Below are 24,241 nucleotides of genomic sequence, written 5' to 3' on the forward strand. Positions count from 1 at the left end.
TTATTATTAATTTTAATGAATATAATTAAATATTTATATTAAATAGTTCATATTATTATTATTACAAAATTAAGAAATATTGAAGTAATTATGGGCCAATAGATCAAATATGTCAAATCCCATCAATTTCTCCCCATTACCCTTCACATTTCTGTGATTACCAATCTTAGAATATTACCAAGGTTCTTGATAATCCCATTACCACCAAAACATATAGTTATGTTAGATTATCAAGTGAGTGGTCATTTAAATTTTTTTTTTTGACAAATATACCCTTTGTTTAAAAAAAAAAATTTCAAAAACTCATACTTTACCCGTTTGATAAAAAAAATAATTTTAGATAATATTATTTTGAAAATATCTTCAACTTAAAAAATTTAATTTTTTTATTATAATAAAAATTTTTAATAAAAATTTTATTTTATCTTAACTTTTTATTTGCTCAAAGTTTCACATACAAGTATTTTGAGAAAAATGTGCAAAAATTAATCTTTGATGTTAAACTTTAATTATTTTGATCCCAAATTTTATTTTACTTTAAATTTAAATTGGTTCAAAATTATAGATATAAGGGTATTTTAAAAAAATTAAAATATTACCAAATTGATTACTATATAACATGAGTTCTCAATCAAACATAGTTATCATAAATTACCAAAACATTCATGGGTATTTAATATTCTCAATCTCATTACCACGGTAATCTCATTATATAGTAATATATCATTACCATGAACCAAATGGTTAAAACACATTATTGAATAACATATACTTAAAAACCATTCCGCACTTCCAAGGTGAACCTCACTGGAGGCTACTACGACGCCGTCGACAACATGAAGTTCAACTTCCCAATGGCCTTCACCACCACCATGATCTCATGGGCCATAACCGAGTTCGGCAATCACATTCCCCCAAACAACCTCGCCACTGCCTTTGTCGCCGTCCGCCAGGCCACAGACTATCTTCTCAACTCCGTCGTCGCCATCTTGGGCAAGCTTTACATTCGCGTTGGAGACCCCAATGCTGACCACCAGTGTTGGGAACGCCCTGAAGACATGGACACTCCAAGAATAGTTTATTTTGTCTCGCTGGAGAAACCGGGCTCTAATGTCGCCGGAGAGACTGTGGCGGCGTTATCGGCTGTGACCTTGGTTTTCCGAGTAGCTGATAAAAAGTTCTCAACAATGTTGTTGAGTGTTGCTAAGAAGGTGATATTAGAATAACTAATAGTTTTAATATCAATTAATTTAAAATATATGAATTTTCATTTTAGTATTTAATTAAAATTAAAATAATATATTTGATTTGCATCTGACAGGTAATGAAATTTGTACGGTGATTTGATCGGCTCCGATGTTAATGGTAATTATTATTCATACTCGGGATTCAAAGTTGTTGATTGATTGATTATTAAGTTGAATTTTATTTTATTTATAGGGAAATTGATTGAGATTAATTTTTAATTAAGAGTTTGATATTTGGTAGGATGAATTATTATGGGGAGCTTCATCGCTTTTGAGAGCAACAAATGATGAGGCGTATGCCAAATATATACAATCACTTGGAGCAAATGAAGAAGAATTGGTATATTTAGTTGGGATAATAAGTTTGCTAGTGCCAGGGTCCTTCTATCTGGAGTATGAAATATATGAGAATTTTATTATTGAGTTTTAATTAATATTTATTTATATGTATGTATGATTTGATTTATTTTTATGCTTGTATGTAGAGAACTTTGGTTGATAAATAGAAAGATAGTTCTTTTGATTCTTTAGAATTCAAGCCGAGAATTTCATCTGCAAGGTTCTCCTCAATTTTTTCTTTATCAACAACACAATATACACCAGGTTATTATATTTGCATATTGATATACATACATATATATAACCTAGCTAGAGTCAATTAAAAAAATTTATTAAAAAAAATTTACACTATTGTTTATTTTTTTACTTCATTATTTTAGAAAAACATTAAAAAAAATAGTTTGATCTATATTTTATGCTGATTTTTACTTGTAAAGCTAATTGAATATTAACAATTCTCATTAGTGTATAATAATTTGTTGCAATTTTAAAGTAAAGATGATCTATTATGGCAAATTACATTTTAGTTATATTTTTAGTTGTATGGTTAGTCGGAAATAATAGTTATAATTAATGGTTAAATTATCATGACATATTATTTTCTTGTCAAGTTTTTATTTTTATTTTTTTTTAATTTGTTTTGATATGGAGAATGATGAATTTCTTTTTTTCTAAGATGTTAATGTATGTAAATTTTTAAAATGTTTTTGTAAGATGACCAAGCATCATAATAATTTTGTTTTCCTTAGATGATAGAAAAAGATATATATTAGTGCTTTTAACATTTTTTTTTCGAAGGTGGATTAATTTATAAAAATGAATGCTTCTGGCAATCTCCAATAGGTGACTTCCACAATATTCTTGATATCCACTTATGCAAAGTACATTATCTCCTCAAACCACACCTTCAATTGCAACAACACCTTAGATTATGCAAAAGAGATACTCTTTGTTTATGTGGGTACACTTGCAAGGTAAATTTCATCATCTCATTGGCATCTTCTTTCCCCATCAAATTATTATTTAACTGGTTCTGAACCATTTAAAAAATAAGCCCATTAATTAGCTTTTCATTATAAAATAATAATTTTTTATTTGTTTCATCTACGAATATGATAGGACTGTTAGAACTAGGTCAATCAAGACGTACAATTAGATAGATCAGTTAAGTTGTATCTAAATCTTTTACAATAAAACAAATCTTATAAATATTGGTTCCACTGCATAAAACATTGGTGTGGGGATTTAAGATTTTCGAATTTAAATCTTATCATATGTGTAATTATAATTAAGTCCCCGATTGTACGTGGGTGTAAGTTCGTAATCCAAAATCTTTGCTTTCAGGTGAGGCGTACGAATTAGATAATTAAATTTTTGGTCCGGTGCATGCTTTGACTGTATATACACTTATTGCATCTATAAAAAATAATAAAAAAACATAACACGCATATACACAACTGTTATTGAATATTAATAGATAATATATATAATTTTAAATTTATTTAAAAATGTCGCTATGGAAATTTAATGAGCATTTTTCCTGTGTACAAAAAGAAACTCAAAAAATTATATATATTTTCTTAAATGTAGTTCATCTTGATCGAAGGGTCAAAACAAATAATAATAATAATTTCATAGTTAAAATTAATTAAAGGGGGGAAAAGTATACATTACAGTACATGCGGCATATATTCAAAAGGTTCACACATTGTACTTGGTGTAAGCAATGGCTTACAAAAGACAAGAAACAAATAAATATACTTCACATGGTACTACAAATGGGAAGAGATATATAACATTGATATAATATTTTAACGTCACGTAATGCAGCATGGTCAATTAAGTAATTTGACCGCATGCATGTAGTATGTACATCAGGTGGATTACATTCTTGGAGAGAATCCTCTGAAAATGTCATACATGCATGGTGGGATTTGGTACAAAATTTCTTCAAAGAATACAACACAGGTTCTTCATTGCCATCTTTGGCAAACCATCCAAATAAAATTGGGTGCCAAGATGGCCTCCAATTCTTGCACGCAAATGGACCCAAACATGTTAATTGGTGCGGACCGTGAGGTCGTTGGTGGTCCTGATCAAAATGATGCATTACTTGATATATAGAACTGATTATCTGCACTCTGAACCCACAACTTACATTAATGCCCCTCTTGTTGGTTCTCTTGCTTTTTTTTTGCTGGCAGCTATGCACCGGATAGTTTCGACATTGTCTTCCATCTGTATTATGTAGAGCGTTTTGAGAAACAATTTTAATTTTTTTATAACATTTAAATTTTTATCTATATTACTTATAATATTAATAATTAAAAAACTTTAATTACGTCTAATTATTTATGTAATAAATGCCCATAAAACTTTTCAAATTCAAAGTATAAAATAATTTCTATGATAAGAGTTGTTTAATTATATTATTTTATATATGATATTACCTCAAAACTCCTCACAAAATTTTAAAAACTCCTATACAAAGCCGGGAAAAATATTTAGTTATTACTATTATTATTATAAGTGTTAAACAAAACCACTCATCTTAATCAATATTGTAAAAAATAGGCAATCTCTTGATGAAAGAATTACCATTCTTCCTGTATAAAAATGTTCAGTGATTTTTTTTTTTTTTTGAATTTGTGGTTTTTATTAAATTTTATTTTCATAGATATTTTCATGAATAAGAATTCATTAAAAGTGAAATACACTTGATTAAATTTATAAATATAATAAACTAAAAAAAATGTTGTATTAATTTATATTTATTTATTTATTTATTTATATGATAACATAAAAGAGCTACTATGTACACAATTTATTTATGTCTTAATCATACATTGGTAAGAAGTTAAAATCCTCGATCTATAATAAATAATCAAATGCTTTAACCACTCTACTATTGTATCTCAATCATGCATTGATAAAGAGTTAAAATCTTCTATCTCTCATATAGAAGTCAAATGTTTTAACCACTATGCTAACAATGATTTTTTTTTTTTATGTATTTATTTTAAAATTTAAAATAGATATTATATTTATTATAATACTTAAAATTTTAATAATAATATATTTATTTTCATCTCTCCCATTAAATATAATATGACTAGACTTATGATATATTTATGCAAAATAAAAGCAAATGAATCAAAACAAATAAATTATAATTTAAATTAGAAAATAAATAAATAAATAGCCACTTTCTAATCAATAGAATAGTTTGCATGTTATTCCATTTTCAACTAATAAAAAGATTGAAGGTTTTAATCTAACTCGTGTTTATCCACATCTTTCCAAATATATATATATATATATATATATTAAATTAAATTAAATTAAAATTCGGACTACAAAACAAAACGATAACCCAAAGTTTTAGGTTTTTTCTTAAAAAAATTTTATAAAACCATGTGCATTGAAGATGGGATTTTAGGTGTTTTTTAAACCAAATTATAATTCAAATTATGCCCTTCAACAAACAATAAAATCAGCTAAAATATAAGCCATAATTCATACTCCCTTGTTTTGAATCAGGTGTCATTTTAAGATTTTTTCCAAAATAATTATCGCTTTAGAGTTTTAAAAATAAATACATTTTTTTTCTCAATATTACTCTTATTTAATTTAATAAATTATATAAATAAAGAGAATAATATTGATAATAAAAAAATATGGTTCTAAAAAAATGTTAGTAATTTAGATAATTTTATATATTAAATTTTAAAAAAAATTAATACTACTTTTATTTTTTTGCAACACTGTTAAACAGCATATATATATATATATGTTGGAATGGAGAGTCTATTAAACTAATAAATACATCATTAATGCAACTCACATCCGTAAATAAAGGTATGTTGGCCCGTATAAAATAAATAAATATTATTAAAAGGACAGACAAAAACCATTAAAAACTTGTAATAATTAAACACACATAACAATGATAACATTTTAATACATCATGGCACTGGCACTTGGAACTTAGACATCACTGATATTATTATTATTATTATTATTATTATTATTATAAATTCCATAAAAACCTGAAAATAAAACGAACGGCCAGGATGAATTTAGACTCATTAAAAGAAACGTGGCGAAATTCATGACTCCCACGTGTCCTCCGACACTTGCGTAGATCTCTCACGCTCTCTTAAGTCCGTTTCGTTCTCTCTCTCGTTTTTTGGCGTTGAGGACTTAAAAACAAGAGTTTTCTTTCCATTTATTCTCATTTTTAATGTGGTTTTTGCTCGAATAAATTCGATCGATTGATGATTATTGGTTTTAGGGTTTGTTGATTTGAGGTTTTTGGTGTTGTTGATGGAGTTGGTGGTTATTTTCTTGAGATTTTTTTGGAATTTTTTGGAGGAATTTTGGGAGGATTAGGGGAGATGAAGCCATGGGGAAGGTATAAGTTGGAGGAGGCGATGCCGGCACCGGCGCCGCCGGGGATGGTGGCGGTGGCGGAGCTTTTACCCGTAAAAAGGAAGGATTGGGCGAAGATCGTGGTGGCGCTGTTCATTTTCATGGTAGGGGCGGTGATGGGGATGTCGATGAGCGCGCATTTCGCGCGGTACTTCACGTCGGAGGCGAGGTTCTTCTTTGCCGGCGAAAATGTATGCTGTGAACTGTGAGAAGGATTGCTTGAGCGTGAAGAGCTTTGTGAAGCCGGAGGCGGTGATGCATAGTATGACTGATGAGGAGCTGTTCTGGAGGGCATCGTTGGTGCCGAAGAAGGTGGAGTTTCCGTTCAATCGTGTGATCAAAGTGGCGTTCATGTTCCTAACTCGAGGGCCGATGCCCTTCTTGCCGCTGTGGGAGAGGTTTCTCAAGGGGCATCAAGGGCTTTACTCCATCTATATACATGCTCAGCCTGGGTATAAGATCAATGTCTCGGAGTCTTCTCCTTTCTATCGTCGCCAGATCCCTAGTGAGGTATGGATGAACTCCTTCTCTTCTTCTTCCTTTCTGTGTGTGTGTGTGTGTGTGTGTGTGTGTGTGTGTTTTTAATTCTTTTCTCAGTGTTTGATTTTCTGGTTGGTTGGATGGAAAAATGGCTCATTTATCTCTGGAGATGGATCAAAGATTTTTATTAGTTTTAGTTATTATTGTTGTTGTTGTTGTGATCGTTGTTGTTATTATTATTAGTTGAAGCACATTGCTTAGTTTCATTCTTGTGGACTAGATGGATTGTGATGAAATGCATTTCCATTTAGGATTAGTTTCCAGATTATTGTTAGGCGTCCAGCTCTCTAGAAAATCAAATTCATTAGGTTTTTTGTGGATCTGATTGTGTGCTGCTCTTGTTGTTTTCTTTTATTTTATTTGGATGCTTGTTCTTAGTTATTATCATATTTTTTAATTTTGGTTTACTTGTGAAGTTTGAGCTACGTGCACCATTAGACCAGTGGGCCAACTGAAAATGTATGTAGGTGCCCAACTTGCTTGCTAATTGTTGAAATAAGTTAGAGTTGGCAGTTTCCTGTTAGTTCTGATTTTATTTCTTAAGGTCTCCAAGCACACTTTAGATGCTATTAGTGCTAGCAACTTTGGCAGTGATCCATGCTATTATTGTCTTCTTAGACGTCAGTTGTAGTGGCTAATTAATGTAGGACTAAATATATGATTATGTTGATTTTGAAGTTGTGTCATATGTCATCAAGCAACTTCATTTGGAGAAGTTGAGCTATTCTAGGGGAACTATGAGCAACCACATTGTAGGATCAATAAGAAGTTTCTTAATTTCGGTGTTATAGTTGAACAAGATATATCTTTCCTTCTCTGTTTTAGTTTTTAGGAAAATTAGGAGCAACCTTCCTTAGTTTTTCCTTGTTACTTGGGAATCTGGTATATTTTTAATGCTCCTTGTCCTGGTTTGAAGGATCCACGTATTTGCTCTGTTTTCTCATTGGACTATATTAATAGTTTAAACGGTGTGAGGGTAATGCTCTATTTTCTCCTTTTGTTTTCTGTTGCATTAGGTGAAAAGTGGTCTATGATGATTTCCTTAAAATATTTTCAGAGATGAATAGAACAGATCTTTTTCTTAGAGATGAATAGAAGACATCCTACTGGTGATATCAATTATAATCATGATGGAAGCTATATGTCCTTTTTATTATTTTTAAAGTGGTTTTGACCACGATTGATAACCATAATTGCTCCATAGATCTTTTATGTTGACTTAGCATAAAGAGTCATTTCAATAGTTGGTATTATAATTGTACATTGTTGGTATCTAGAAAGGAGCATTCTCATCCCATCTGTTATTTTCTAATTCATCATCAAATAGATCAAGAGAGCAAATCATGAACTTGGTAACTAGTTCATGAGTGGTCTTCTTATGGTCTTGTTGTGAGCTGCCAATAAGCTTCCTGTAATGTCTAATAAAAATTGGAGCTTAAAAGATACTTTTTTTTGGCTAAATTTGGGTTTTAGAACTGTTATAGATCATTGTTATTCATTGAATATATATTGCTTTGGTGATTCAGTTGGCTCATTGGGCTAAAAGTGGCTGGTTGATATTATTGACAAACCATCGTAAGATGTGAAAGAACATTAGCAGTGGTCTTTTATATTCTTCTTCATCATCATCATCATCATCATCATCATCATTAGAGCTCCTCTTTAACTTGAGTTGAATATTCTGACCGGTAGTTTTGTTGGTCTAGTTAGGGTGTAGAGGCTGACTTTTGTGTGTATTCTACACCTCACTCACTTGATTTGTCCTTCTTTGACTGGATCACTGTAATGTTTTATGATCAGAGGTATGTCTTATCCAATATATAAAGCAGAAGGAGCAGCCATGAATCAGAACATATTGGTCAGCTTTGGTGTGTTTAGATCCAATGTAATTGGCTTTCCTTATAACTAGATGATTACTAGGCATCTCTTATAATGCAGGTGATGTGTGTTGATACTTAGATAATGAAGCAAGAGAACTAAATTATATTTGCTTCACATGCCATTGATGAAAATGTTTGTGAAGATAATAAAAGTTTTGATTGTTTAAAATTTAAAACAACTTCCATTAGAAAAATCTGATGCTGAACTATTCTTGGTTTGGTTCTTGCCCACTTTCACACAGGAGGTTTCATGGGGATCAATATCACTGATTGATGCAGAGAAGCGACTCTTGTCAAATGCTTTACTGGATTTCTCGAATGAGCGCTTTGTTTTACTATCAGAAAGTTGCATCCCTGTCTTTGATTTTCCCACTGTTTACAAGTACCTCACAGAGTCAGATTACAGCTTTGTTGAGTCCTATGATGAAGATTCCCCACGAGGCCGTGGCCGCTATAGCAGGAGCATGTACCCTGAAATTCAGCTCCATCAATGGAGAAAAGGATCTGAATGGTTCGAGCTCAATCGTGATTTGGCAGTGAATGTAGTAGCAGACTACAAGTACTATCTACTATTTAGTAAATATTGCAAGCCCTCTTGCTATCCTGATGAACACTACATCTCCACATATCTGAACATGTTTCACCCTGCTCAGACTGCGAACCGAAGTCTGACTTGGGTGAACTGGTCCTTTGGAGGGCCTCATCCTGCACTCTATGGCCAAGAAAACATCACTGCAGAATTCATTCAGACAATTAGAAATAACGGGACCATCTGCACATACAACAACAAACCTAGCACGTACTGCTACCTCTTTGCCCGGAAGTTCTCTCCAAGTGCATTGGAATCTCTACTCAACCTCAGTTCATCAGTGATGAAATTTTGAACCATTTGCTTCTCTCAATTGAACAGGGAGTGATGATGGTTTATACAATTTTGACTCTCGGAACATTCTTGCCTCCTCTGTTTTTGGTTTAGAGCTGGCATTGCGTCGGGCCAGGTTGGTTCTTTATTGTTGTAAATGGAGCTGGTGGAAGTTAATCTGCAGCTTTTTGTTGTTTCCAGGATTCATAGCTGAGTTTATTGAGATTGTCAGGTAACTTCATTAGCTTATTTGACCATCTAAATGTTATTGTATTGAAAGAAGGGGGATGCTAGAAATCAGCAGCAGCAGCAGCAGGGATGGTGAGGAAGTACTATTGTGAATATTAATTATTTGTTTTCCAGTAAAATTGGCCTGGTAACATGGCGAAAAATTTTCACTCCATTTTTTGCCAAATGTAGTTTGTGATTTTGTCTAAGATTCATGACTGATGTAACGTTGGTATCAAGGAAAAATCAATGCAAATTCACTACTATATTATTTGAGATATGAGAAGGCAACTTCATATTGTTTAATTGAATAGTTGCTACTTAAACTTATGAATTTTTTCTTTATCTGAGGTACAAACTTTAATTTAATTGATATTTATTGAAATTATATTAATTTGTCTCTTGTGTTAAAGACAATTGTTACAAAGGGATTTTTTTTTTCCAAAAAAAAATAAATAAATACTTATACATAATTCTTCCGAATTTTATTTGTCTACATCAAAATGACAAAATAATTTCCCCTCTAAGATGTATTTACGTATAAACCCTTTATAATATTGTAGTTACAATTGCACCCTCATAGTTTATCATTTTCATACGTCTTTGACAAAATGAGGTTTTTACTAGTTTATTTTTTTGCATTTTGTTTTCATCTTTAAAGTTTATACTTTCATAAAATAAATTTATGTTTAACAAATGCCATGATACAAATACAAAAATTAAAAATCAGCACATCAGTGAGAACTATCAAAGTTTATTATAAAATTATAAATTTAAAAACTATATTTTCTATATATATAGTCCTTAATTGTACGGAGATTCCCATTGCCCATCAATGCGATAAATAGCTAGCCGCCACGCTTTCTTTGAGATCCGTGCAATGAAATATATTTCTTTTTTTTTGGTTAAAATTTGGCGGGAGAATTAGGGCGGCAACCTTAAATTTTTGGCGCCAAAGAATCATCCACTAAATTGATAAATCCCTTCTTTCGTTTTTCCAATCTCTAAAATTCAAATCCTCATCTCCATCGCCTTCTCCTCCGCTCGCTTGCTGAAATTCCAAGATGAAGATGGGTGGAGATCATCATCATCATCATCATCATCATCATCATCTCTTCTTTTATGAGGTTCCTTCTTAATTAGCTGTTTAATTGGGTTATTTACTTTGTTCTTATATGATGAATTTCTCTTTGTTCTTCTTGGCTTCCAGATTCTTTGATTCAAGAAATCATCTGATTTTCATGTTTTTCTTTTTGCAAAATTAGTGTTTGGTTTTAGGGCATCAGAGAATTAAAACCTTATGATGATTAGAGATCAAGAACCTGTTCCTTAAATTAGACTTTGAATACATACTTTTCAGAGAACTAAAGATCCATGATTCATAAGATAAGGTCAATTTCTTAGAACCTGTGTTTGAGAAGGCATTATTAAAGATGTATGAATCCATGATTTTAGAATCAAAGTACTTTGTTTGAGTTATAGATTGAATAGGGCATAAAGAAGAAACAAAATACTATAATTCAAACTAAAATCTAATTTTTTTCAAATCATTGTTTTTGAATGGTGTATTAGAGAAGAAAATAATAAGAGCATTGATTTAATGATGACAACTGGTTTCTCAAATTAGTGTTTGAAGAAGGGATTAGAGTGAAATAAAACTTCATAATTGAAGAATTAACAGTCAATGTATCAAATTAGTGTTTGAATAGGGGAATTGAGAGAAACAAAATAGTTTTTATTTGAGGTAAAAATTAAGTTATTAAATTAGTTGTAGAAAAAGGCATTAGAGAAAAAAATATGATTCATAACATTTAGGAATAAAAATAAATAAAAATTTTAATATAGTGATTAAATTGGGCATCATAAAAAAAATCAGGCCGCATAATTAGAGAATATAAAAAAAAACACTTTTGATCATACCTCCGGGTCTACATAAATTAATAATAAAATCAAGTGGTATTTTGACTTAAAATTTTATAAGAATAAAACTAAGTGATATTTTAGATTTTTTTTAATGAGATAAACGAATAATAATTTTTATTGATATGACTATATTGGTATCGATGCATTCTTTTTGTAGAAATTTGAACCAAAAGATTTCAAACATACCTTTCAAATACTATTAGAAGAATAGCATCTAAATTAGGACTCATATTTTATTAATATTATAAATATAAATTAATCGTTGTGAAACAATTAAAAAACTTGTTATATAATTAAAAAGCACTCATCAAGTGATATACTGAAAACAATAATAAACATATTGTTAAGGGAGAAAGCGTGAGAAATTATAAAAAAACTAAAATTTTATCATATGCAAAACCCAAGAGAATATCATAATAGAAATTTTTTTTTCCAAAGATGATAGAATTATTTTTCTATAATATTGATTAAGGTTATTAGAAAAAAACAAAATGATATCCCACTATAATTGGAGAATAATAAAGAAATATTCTTGATTATCCCTGCATAAGTTAAGAATAAAATCAAATTATATTTCAAATAAAAATTTTGTTGAATAAAATTAAGTGATATTGTTTTTAATTGTTGAGTGTTTTAACTGTTGAGTGTTTTGGTATTGTTGTATTCTTGAAATAAATCTTATTCATCATGAAATAAACCAAAAATACTTTTCACTTCTAGGAATGTGTTGGTATTACTATGTTTTTGAAATAAGGATCAATCTTATTCTGACAATAAACCAAATACAAATTAGAATTAAAAGAATTTATGCTTGGCTATTTGGTATTGCTGTATTCTTGAAAAAGAATTAACTTAAGAATCCATGCTTAGCATTTAAATGTTATTGGGAGAATAATATCTAAAACCAGAAACCCATTTTTATTGATATCATAGATGGAACTAATCTCTTTAGAACAATTAAAAAATTGTAATATAATTAAATGACCATTATTAGTAAATAATATAGTGAAAATGATGAGTGCAAAAAATCCAATAAAACTAAAGCTTTATTAAGGGCAGAAGCCCAAGAGAACATTGAAATTGAAAATCCCCTTACAAAGATAATAGAATCCCCTTCCTACAATGGTTCTTAGGGTTTTATATATGAACCATACTTAAGGTATATCCTAAATAATGAGTAAAATCTAAATTTTGTAACCTAATTAATAACTAAAATCAAATTATAATGTATAACCTAAATAATAACTAAAATATCCGCGGTTAAAATATTACAAGAAAATAAAACAAATTCATGAATTAAACCTTGATGTAAGTCCTACATCAGTAGGCTCCTCGTCTTGGAGGAGCCATTAATGTACAATAAGTTCCTGGTCAATGGTTCATGCTCTAACAGATGGTTCTTGGTTAGGTTTTCTTGAATGCTTCAGTAGAAGCTACTCCTCTTTCTTTGGTCCATTCTGCTTGTCCCTGGTTACTTTACTGGCAGGAAAATGCAATCTTCTGCTAAGAGGCCTCGGTGCTCTTGTTACCCGATCAAAGCCTCTCACACAAACAAAACCTGAATAGCAGTTTGATTGTTAAACTACTTAGATGCAGAATAATTTTATCACCAAAAATATTTGTTATTTCACTTGATCTGCAAACCTCAAAAGTGTTCATATATGTGAGTACCTAACTTCTTTAATTCACTAGTGAAATGTAATGAAATGATAGATATTACTTGAAATGACCACCAAATTTAGTGCTCAAAGAATCACTTCATTTATAATTTGGCAAGTTATGTAATTGAGAGGAAATTTGCAAGCCTTCCCATATTAAGTTGAAGTTCATAGTGCAAATTTTCAAATTTCCAATTCCATTTTTATTGCCATGAAATGGCATGCATGTCCATGCAAAGAGAAAATGACGGGTTCTACCTGAGTTTGGGAACTTGGAATTTAGCTCATGGCCGTCAAGACTAAGTTGATTTTCTGTTTTGGTTTCTATCTTTATATTGTGGCGGGGACCTTGTGATTGGTCAATGACTAACTCCTGTCTCTATCACCAAATTCTTACATAGCATTATTGTTTTCATTATTTTCATTCAATATTTTGATAAGAGCATGAAGACTCACTATTAAATAATGAGACTCAAGTATAATATTTGAAGAACTTGAGGTTGGATGCACCTCCAATGAATGAGACATGATAATCCAACTGACTCAGTTCTCAAAGCAATGTAAGCAAGTTATATGCACTTTTTAAGTATCCTATGAAGAATTTACATGCAAATTTTAATAAAAGAAAAGCATCCATTGTTCAATAAATTTGGTATCAGAGGTACTAGGTATATTTTGCATCTTTGTGGTTCTTTAAAAAATTATGAATGCCAAGATCAAGTTGAAAATCTGCAAATTCTGGGCGCCTTGCTTTTTGAGTATTTGGAAGAATTATGTTAATGGTAATATCTATTTGTATGCACCATTATTACTTAGCTGGAGCTTTGAATATAATGTAAGGCATCACAACTTTGAGAAATGCTAATTTTCACTACATTTCAGTGGGGCTTTTTTTAAAAGGTTTTACTTTTATTCTTTGCAAAGTATTCTTATGCAAGTGGAGAAGCAAAGTGACCACATACCTCTCCAAAAGCAGTGTTGTATTCCTTCTGTTGATAGTCCTGGCAACCATGGATAGATCAGATGTTGTTAGTGCAGTGATAAAGTTTTTTATTTGGTTAATTTGCACTGTGAAGATTCTGTCATTACTGTAGTACCTCTAAATATTGATGGTATGGAGGTTCCGAAGTAAACGGTTCGCCTGGGCAGATTCCAAATAGATTCCCTTGGAACATTAATTGGGTTGTGACTAGATTCATGATCTGCAAATACCTGCATGAAAATATTGATTCCTATTTGTTAGGGAATGCTAGAAGAAGAATAATGAAAGAATAGAGGATCCTTATTTCTAAAAAAAATTTTCTTCATTTTCCACATTGGCAAATTAGATAATTTTGGTCATAGCGCCAAACATAACAACATATACCTCGTTTACTTGAAAATAAGTGCCATTCAGTGGAAAACTTCCACGCATTGCTGTTCGACATGGTATCTGTTAATTCGATGTTTAAATCATTAGCACACAATGAATATCACTCTGTAGATTTGCTTTTCCAGTTTTTCCTATCAGCATCTAGATATTATAAAGGAATATAAATGAAAACTGTATTACCAAAAGCGTAGCCCTGACTATTTGTGATTGTGCTTCTCGTACACTGTTGCAAGAAAAGCATGTTATCCTGTCACAAAGTTTGCCTGTTTCTTGAGAGTTGCAGCTTGTTTTCGGCGGTTCATTTGATTGTGAAGTTTCACCTATTGTTCAGAATTTTTTTAAGGAAGTCAGTCAAATGCTATGAGCCTATGATGAAAGTGCATATATAACTCTTGTTTAACACAAGTAATTTTGCCTGGGGTCCAGATGGCAAGAAGGTAGGAACATGGATCATCAGGCTCTCTTCTGTCAAGCTGAAATTAATATGCGACATGGAACATTAGCAACAGATGTATATCTTTTAACACTAAAGATAGTCTATAAAATGAAGAGAATAACTCACGCCTTCTAACAGAGGGTGTCCGTCAGGTAGCTCATAGCTGTGACCACAGAAGGTGAAATAGGCCAAGTTAGTTTAGATGATATAATATAAAGTCTCACTGAGAATTTCAGATTTTTAATGGTGGACCTGATCTTCCTTACTATATGAAAGGATAAGATACATACACTTGGTGCTCTGTTCGTAGACGGCTCACATTCTTTAACTTGGGCGTGGGAATAGACGCTGCTTCTGGAGCTAATGCAACCAAAGCCTTGGACATATCTCCTTCTTGAATATCTAAATTGTTTTCTTGCATAAAATTCTGTAAGTTTTGCGTGAACTCTTCCAAGTTGAGCTTTATAACAGGTATTTCATCAGGATCTTCATCAAAATAATCTTCAATTGCACTTTCTGAGGTTTCTATGAATTCCGGTTCTGGTGTTGCTGGCTCTTCAATGATAGGTTCACAATTCTTCATGACAATTCTTTCTTGTGAGAGGTTATTCCCCTCAAGAAGTTGAGGCAGGGGTATTGGATTGAAGCCAGGATTCTGGTTATTTTCACTGGCAATGGGAGTCACTGAGCTCACTATGCCTTTCTCCTCTGGTCCTGGAAGTGCAAGTCTTGCACTGCATTAGAGATAGCTGCATTAGTGACCATTTTTATTTCCTTTGCATTGATGGCCATCAAATAATATCTAATATGATCCACTTTTATTCACAGATGATATTTAACATGTAAATAATATTTGACTAAAACCATATGCTTTTGAGAAAAGTTTATTGCTTCAGAGGCTTCGTAAATTTGGTGTTGCAAATTTACTTTGTAAAAGGAAAAACATGGAAGTTAAACATGTTGGATCTAAACTCAATTGATTTAGTTTCCTGTGGAAACCTAAACTCAATTGATATAGTTTCCTGTGGAATCCCTCATTTATGTGTAAACTTCTTTTTGTACGAGGAGACATACCTAGCAAATGCACTTGCAAAATGTTTACACTCTCCTCTCATTGGGCAGGCATTGCAATTTGGCTTGCTTTTTGTACAAAATACCTGCATAAAACTTGATGTGTTTACCTCTTCATATCCTTTAAATAATAAAACTTCATTTACATAAAATGCAAAAATTATTATCAATGGCTAATGTAAATTTACCTTTCCAAAAGTAATCAATTGATAGTGTAGTTCATACCTGCATATCCAAGCATAAAATTAGAGTTAGAACATTGAGTAACATGCTTTCTTTTAATAGTTGGACACATGACAAGATTGCCTTTTCATATCTAAAACACTTGAGAAAGAAAAAAAGCCATGCAATTTGTGAGGATTGGATCAGGTTTCTGGTGTTTACAGTGTGCGCTGATCAAGCCTGCATAGCCTTGGCCAGAGGTACTTCTGAATGGTTTCTAATACTGGGTACCTTTGGAAAGAAACAAGAGAAGGATTAGAATCGGTTCCATTGAATATTGGTTGCATGGCTTATGCAACATGTTACTGTGCTCTGTATTTGATATATAACTCAAATTTCAAATGCTCACATTTCTAGGAGATGCAGTTGAAGTGACTCTGGTAGAGGTTGAAGTGGTACCCATCCCAATCGTACAGAGATGCGGCCAACATTTGTGTCAACCTTAACAACATGCAATAAAGTGGTGTTATTTTTATGAGGTATGGAGTTCTACTTCATAAGAGAATTGCTTTTAGTTTCAGATCAGTACATACAGGAAAAGCAAGATGATGAAGAGTCAACAAGCGGACACACTCGACACTTTTGAGGCCCAATCCTCTTATGCTTAGAAGGTATTCCCTGAAACAAACAAAGTATTAAAGCACACATATTCACCAGGTCATAAAGATATCAAAAGTAGGATGGTCAGATGATTAAAGACTTTATGTTTAATCTATTATTATTGAAAAAACTTTCTTAGGTAAGATTACATATTGTCTTGGTAATGCCCACTTTCCAGTACCACAATACAGTTATCCATATTGAGGGGAAATCTCTGGCCCACTAAAGCTCCATCACATCATATTGCAATTGCTACACAACTTTCTTTAAACTTTCCTTGTGTTTGAGCAAAAATTTTCACTAGCATGATGGACATATTCTTTGAATTTAACATCTGAAGGAAATTACCCTTGAAGTTCTTAAGGCATCAGGTTTCATAACTTTTTTTTTCCCTAGTGATGCACTGATGCATTCCCATCAGGTGTTGGATTATCAATTAGCATGAAACCTTTATTTTTTTTTTCCCAAATACTCTTTCAAAGTTGATGAACATGAAACGGATCGACATTGAGAAAATAAAATGTTTCAATTTTAGGGTTTATATCCTTTTAGAAGGTAAAGGCAAAGGATTTTTTTTTTTTAAATCTTACTTTGCTTTATCAGGGGGAACGTCTCGTAACCATTCGAGATCTACGCTCCCATGATCCCTAACCAGCCGATTGAGAAAATCCTGCACAAATGCATACACAAGCAAAGTTGAAGGTTAATTGTTAATTCAAGTTTTCAATATCTAGTTAGAAGATTGCCAACAAACTCAAAGTAAGTATGAATGAGACAGTTGTTGCTGCTAACTAATATTATTTTGGCAAATTCTCATATTCAACCACTAGGTTAATTAAGAGGGTGGAGGGAGACACCTTTATTCGCTCTGCCAGCATGTTGTTCATTCCTCTTTCTCTAATGGTTTCAGATATTTCACTTACGTCAGCGAGCCTTACTGCTTCCCAGTCTACAGAGTCCATTCTATCACTGCTTCGCTTTGTTTGAATGTCTTCGCAACATACCTGCTTCCGTAAACTATCCCAGTCAAAGCTTTTCTTTTTTTCTAAATCAGCCCTTGACCTTTTTCTGTTTGATCCATCTACCACAGTTTCTGCTGGTGCCTTCTCTGAAATGATAACATCAGCATTTGATTTTGATTCAATTGCCCCAAGGTTGTGTGCTTTCTGTTCTGTATTATTTGGTGAACTTTTTGGAGATTGATATACCACTGAATTTCTTGTTTGAACAGCAGCAGTGGGTTGAGATATTTCCCGTAGAGCACTTGTTTCTTCATTTATTTGTTTGCCTTTTGTCAGATACTGACCATGTGATTTTGGTTCCTCCATTGAAATGCTTTTGCTTAATGCTGTGTCTAATGCCTCAGCAGGAAGCTGTTTGTCAAAGCAATTTTCTCTGGTTGAGCCATCTAGCTGGTGCAGAGGTATCTTCTCTAGTGGTGTGCATGCACCAAGCAAAGTTGTTGTTTCTGAAGTTGATGACTCCAGTTTATCAGTAATGTCTGCTTTATTTCCCACAGAGGTGATGCATTCTCTGTCTGCTATATTATTTGCCATAAAGTTCAGTGGGGAAAAAGGAAGATGAGTTCTTTCTTCTATTAATCCATAAGCAGGCGCCTTTTCTTCTGACATGAAATTTGTGGAGCTGTAATCACGATCAGATGTCGAAAATTTGGATGTCACACCCATGAAATCATGACATGCCTGATCAGGATTGTTGGGCATCACTGCAGATGAACATGCACCATCTGGGTTATCCAGTAAATCCAGGATAGAAGTTCCCTTTTCACTTTCTGTACATGTCAATTGGTTGACCACGCTGCCATACTCAGATGATATCCCTCCATTGCTGGAAGTGTAAAACTTTTGGAATCCTGTATATTCAGCCATCTTCAAAAGATTGGTGAATGAGGTATAACCGTCCAAGAAATTGCGCATATTTTCAATTGATGATTCTTCTGATCTGGAGTTGGACTCTAAGCATGCACCTATTTGATCAACTGTTTGAGCTGGATATTCAGAAGAATTCTGCGATGAAATTGCAGACTTTTGCTTAGAATCTGCAGCTTCTGGTGAGCTTCCAAATCCAGCTTCTGACAAACTTAAACTTGGGGAGACTGTAAATGGACTGCCTATCATACTATCAGGTGATGGATGGCTTGCTCTAACCTCACTTCCATGGAAAAATATACCCTTGTCTTTAGTATAGCCTCCGAGGCCATCACCTTGGGGATGTGTTCCAGGTGAATTATGACTGTCAACAATTTGTTGTTCTTCGGTATCTTCTGCTTCATGGGTCACAATATAATTGTTATGAATAAACTCTTTCCCTTGCAGTTCTTGGAATTTGATAATATCATTAAAGGGTGAAATGCAATGCTCTGGTTTGAAAGGTTTGCTCTCCTTTTCTACATTTGGTTTGTTATCAGCTTTAAATGAGAATTTTGCAGCAAGAGACATGAACGCGGAGCTGTCAGAAATAATGAAAGAAAATAGTGAATAAATCTAAAAGCTGAAACGCCTAGCCTATAGGCAATTTTAACACACTGTCTTATATTTTCCACTTGCTTTCTTTTCTGAGTATTTAGGAAATCTTACCTTGAGAGATGGTCTGACACATTTTGTGTAAGAAACACACCGACAACTGAGTCCACAACAGATCCTTTCCATGGGGAAAATCGTCTATCACCTGCAAAGTGCAAGAATATGTTGAAAATAAAGATAAAATTGCTTGAGATTTCAGCTCAAACTAGGGATGGATCATTTGCATAAGTGGTCTGGAACATGTACTCAAAGATGCTAACCATCAAGCACTAAATTAGCTGGTGCTGTGCAGTCATAGTTTTGTATACATATTGAGGCACACTGATTGTATCACAAGATATTTCTTTCATCGAAAGAAGGGCAGCAGGATAAGCTACTCTCAAGGTGTCTTTACGAGTTTATGAAAACTATGATATGAATTAATGCTAGTACCTTTTTTAGTCTTTTACACTTCAAAACCTACATATTCATATTTTTGCAGCATAATGCTGTTTGTATAAACTATGTTTAGCAAATAGACTTCCAAACTCAAGTTAACCATCCAAAGCTTCTCAAGATTGCATTTTGGTGATCATATAAAAAGTAATTGGCTATCAGTGAGTTAGGAAGTCTATTTGGTAAATCTAGATTGAACAAATCACATTACTCATTTTCTGTGAGGTTGATCAGACTGGGTGAAGACCATACTCCAATTTAGTTTAATTTTGCAATGATAAAAGGATGCTAATTCAGAAAAGGTACCATCTTATATGATATGGGGAGCTGTTCATAAGTCACAAGCATAGTTGGAATTATATATAAGAATGACACATTATGCTATTACTGGTCAATCATCTGGTCAGGCCAAGGGTGTCCCAGATATTCCAATAAATTTAAAAGGGAATTGATTGCATTACCTTGGACAAGATGCATGCGGGCAATGAATGAATCTACTCGGCCATGGAAAACTCGCCTTTCTTCTTCCCACCACTTCTCTTTATTCTTGTCTAGCTCAGTATCTCCATCAATACTATCCTTTATCAGCAAAAGCCTCCAAACCCTGCTTGTTTCCGGATCAAGATCAACCTTGGGTCGCGGGCGTCTTCTCTTGGCCTCATATGGAACCATTGTTCCTCCTCCATTATAAGGAACAAGGGCATGCTTTTCTTCAACTGTAACACTCTCTGGGGTCCTGTTTATGCTCATACGGGTGAGTTTTTGAATAATATCATCTACAGGATCCCTATATGGCATGAATCCGAAAGAAGTGACAGTAGAATGAGCTGATTCTTGGAAATCACTACTACTCTGACAGTCTTGAATGGAACTGATTTTCAAACGGTGTGAATAGTTTTCATGGTTTACTACTGCTTCCCATGGAATTTTTTGAACATATTTTTGATGAAGTGAGCCATTGTTTTGCAGTTCAGCTTGATGTCCTGGTGTGTTTTTGGCATTGACATTGTCACATCTAGAACCGGGGGAAAATTTCTCCTTAGTGTTTCTTGTCTTTGCTTTAGCGTTGTTGTCCGTGGCTCTGTTACCTCTGGGAGTTCGTGGCTTCCGAATGACACCATCGTGTCCCCTGTTACACCCCGATGATAGCTTTTCAGGTGTCACTGGATCTTTGCTGCTCACAATTCCATCTCCACAGGGATTTTCAGTCATTGTCAACAGATTGTGGTTCACAGTGGAACTGATGGCAAGCATTAAACTATTGGCTTGAAAGGATCTGTTAGATATCATGCTCTTATTCCTTCCTATTGGATGAGATGCTACCATAACATCTGAAGCTTTCATTTTCTCTATAGCTAGAAAACGCTGCGCATCTGCAAATGTGAATTGACTTGGTCTAGTCTGCCCAACATGATTCAAATTCCAATTCTTCGGGGCTTTATATGGAAGTTGGTTCTGCTCCTCTAATTTCCTTTTTTTATTGGCATCATGATCTTTCCTTGCAACTTGCAGTAGCAAATCAGAAAGAGAACCGTTAAGGCCATTCCTAAACCTTATGTCACTGCTTGCAGCCAGGCTGTTCAGATTGTCCCTCACAATCCCATTTCTAGAAGGCTGATGTGGTGTTGTTGGGATTTCTGGATTTCCTCTAAGCTCCCGCTGAACATGGTTTATGCTTCTATATCCTCTTTCTTGAAATTGAGGATATGGTGTTGGGATTCCTGGATTTCCTCTGTACTCCCCTGGAACATGATTTATGGTTGCATATCCTCTTCCAAGTAATTGAGGATTGATGGTTGAATTTCGGGGGTTCTCAATCCATGCTGTATTCTGGCTTGTTGATTGACCACGATCAAGCGGCATTCTTGTTTGCAAGCTCATTCCGGCATGCATTGCTGGTGATCCCCCTCCATTCAAGCTAGACAAGTTGTGTACTCCACTTGCACTACTATCTTGATAATCGATAGAGTGTGCATTCATTGAAGACATTGGCACTGACATGGGCACTGATGTGGTGCATCCTTCTCCTGTCAGACCTGAAACAAAATTCAAACTCCGTCGGACTGATTTCACCCCATTTGCATTTCTCAGACTCAACACATTCACCCAAAGCCTCCGCCGGAGTTTCTACAGGATTCGAGACATTCTTCCTCCGCACATATTTCCTTTTGCCGGTCGGTCTTTCTGTCGGCTTTGGTGTCACTGGTTTCGGTGTCACAGGTCTCCCTCTTTTGGCCGGCTTGCCTTCTCTAATAACCTTTGGTCTGTGCTTCTTCCTTCTAGGCTTCTGTTGTGGTGTTTTATTCAAGTCTATAACTTGTTCTTCCTCTAGCACACATTGCTTTTCCCCAACAAAGTGCTGGCAATCCAGACCTTCATGAGCCACAATCACAGCTTCACCATCTCCTGACTCAGAATGAACTCTTACATCCCCAGCCAATACAACATTTTGCTCTGTCAGCGGACCCAAATCTACATGATGCTCAATCTGGTGCTGGTGCTGATACACTTGTTGCTGTTGCAACACTTGTTGCTGCTGCCGTTGCTGTGGCAAAACGAGTTCTCCATTATTGTTCACAGCATCAGCAGTCAAATCAATAACCTCTTGATCTGGCGGCATCACTCTCCTACACCTCTCCACTGCTACAGGCCTCCACCTCGGCATCATGTTGTCATTCACAGCCATTCTCTCATTCACAATCCCCCCAATGTTAGGCAAGAAATTTAGATCACAACCAGAATCAGAAACAAAACTCACCCCATCTACATCATCAACAACAACAACAACAAAAACCAAGAAACAACTCAAGCACACAACACTAAACACAAATACAAACATAAAAATTCATAAAACAATACTCACTTGAATTGAGATGATCATGATGCTGATTATGATTATGAATCAGAGACCCCAATCTAGTTCCAGAGTTGAGAAAAAACCTCCCATTCAGCAGCATCTGATTTGGATGTGTCCCAAACAAAGGTCTAAACATCCCTACATTCAGGTCAATCCCCTCTCTTCCCTTCGCCGGTGTCCTCGGCCCCATATCCCCTCCTGGATCCACCATCCTCCTCGCCGGCATCCTCAAATCCCCTCCCATATCCATCTCCACCACCAGATCTCCTCAACCCAACCCAAGAAAAAACCACCAAGAAATCAAATGAAATGAATGTGAGTATTGAAAACTTCTTTTTCCCAGCATCCCCCACTTTTATTACTCCCAGATCTCTCTCACATGAACTTCCATATAAATTAATCTCACCCCCATTTGGAAATCCCCCACCTCTTTAGCAACTCCTTTAAACCTCCACCCAAATCCTTTATCCTGAGAAACAAAATACCAAATCAATTCCTTCCCAAAAAAATGCCTAATTCTCCACTCCACACCCACCTCATGAAGCTGCAGAAGGAGACTTGAGACTTTTCCTTCTTCCCTTCTATCAAAGTCTTTGTTTTTGGTTTCTTTTGCAGAATTTTCTTTACAATTTTTTTTTTTTATTTTTTTTCAGTTAAATAAAATAATAAATAAAAAAATAATAATAGAAATGGATGAAGGGTATAAAGGTAATATCACGCGGTGCGTTGGATACGGCCGGCTAAGAGAGAGAGAGAGAAGTTTTTGGTTTTGGGTAGGCTTGACCACGTGATGTAACGGCGTTAAGGGCTACGACCGTTAAGTTAACCTGGCGAGATTTTCTCGTCGTTTGGCACGTGTGAAGTGTGTGGGACCCAGTTTGTGAGATTGGAACGGGAGGGTGTTCAGTTCCGTCTCACTCCTTCCTTGCCTTCCTCCCCCGCGCTACGGAACAAAACGGTTGGTCCCCTGTGATGCTTATCTGAATCACATCTTGGCCGTTAGTTTCCATTGATCATCTTACCTGATCAACGGCTTAGATTGGGTCTAACTTAACATTCAGTTTAGTGCGTGCATTCCAGGTGTGGTGCAACAGCCACGTGGAATACTTTTTCTTTTTTGGTGTTTTCCTTTTTCATAAAGACCCTTGGAAGAATAAATATTTACTGTTTTATAGGTCCGTCAAACGGTTGAAACTGAATTAACTGCCAGTTTGGTGTGGGTTATATGTGGGAAAAAAAAAGTTTCTTTCCTTTATCATTTTAAAAATTTAAACTTGGCTGATATTGGTATAGTCCAACAGTAAAGCGCGGGAGTTTCATATAAGAAGTTGGAAAGTCGACTCCTTTTTTATTTGTAGTGAATAATCATAAACAGTACTTTATCCATTTTATAAAAGATAAAATTAAATTAAATAATATTATTAAAATTAGTTGTGTTTATTATAAAAAAAATTGCAATTTCATTTTTCTCGTAAAAGTCAAAATTTGAACCATGATTTAAAAAAAATTGAAATGACCATAAATTTATAAAAATTAGTTGCTTGTGTATTGGGAATTTTTTTCTCCCTTTGTAAATGTGTTTTAATGATTTTTTTAA

The 24,241-nt window shown here is 34.0% G+C and overlaps 2 protein-coding genes and 1 pseudogene across 2 annotated transcripts; 2 read left to right on the forward strand and 1 right to left on the reverse strand.

The window, feature by feature from the left end:
* Positions 1 to 219: 219 nt before the first annotated feature.
* On the forward strand, positions 220 to 2,031 carry LOC120270210 (annotated as a pseudogene).
* A 3,751-nt stretch (positions 2,032 to 5,782) lies between these two features.
* On the forward strand, positions 5,783 to 9,798 carry LOC120270067 (glycosyltransferase BC10-like). The gene is given in 3 exon segments (XM_039277066.1): positions 5,783 to 6,210; positions 6,212 to 6,527; positions 8,680 to 9,798. Coding segments are annotated over 3 exon segments (1,185 nt in total). The 5' UTR covers positions 5,783 to 5,983; the 3' UTR covers positions 9,322 to 9,798.
* Positions 9,799 to 12,469: 2,671 nt separating this feature from the next.
* Positions 12,470 to 21,915, reverse strand: LOC120270465 (protein ROS1A-like). The gene is made up of 17 exons (XM_039277482.1): positions 20,249 to 21,915; positions 19,407 to 19,497; positions 17,667 to 19,278; positions 17,400 to 17,479; positions 16,743 to 16,827; positions 16,559 to 16,650; positions 16,372 to 16,440; positions 16,176 to 16,212; positions 15,991 to 16,073; positions 15,207 to 15,650; positions 15,043 to 15,079; positions 14,896 to 14,953; positions 14,661 to 14,800; positions 14,475 to 14,540; positions 14,206 to 14,320; positions 14,071 to 14,109; positions 12,470 to 13,008 (listed from the first exon to the last, which is right to left on the reverse strand). The coding sequence occupies exons 1-17, from the start codon at positions 21,786 to 21,788 to the stop codon at positions 12,884 to 12,886; spliced, it is 4,713 nt and encodes a 1,570-aa protein (XP_039133416.1). The 5' UTR covers positions 21,789 to 21,915; the 3' UTR covers positions 12,470 to 12,883.
* Between the last annotated feature and the right edge of the window lie 2,326 nt (positions 21,916 to 24,241).

The sequence above is a fragment of the Dioscorea cayenensis genome, chromosome 10 (genome assembly GCF_009730915.1).
Source record: "Dioscorea cayenensis subsp. rotundata cultivar TDr96_F1 chromosome 10, TDr96_F1_v2_PseudoChromosome.rev07_lg8_w22 25.fasta, whole genome shotgun sequence".
NCBI classification, from domain to species: Eukaryota; Viridiplantae; Streptophyta; class Magnoliopsida; order Dioscoreales; family Dioscoreaceae; genus Dioscorea; species Dioscorea cayenensis.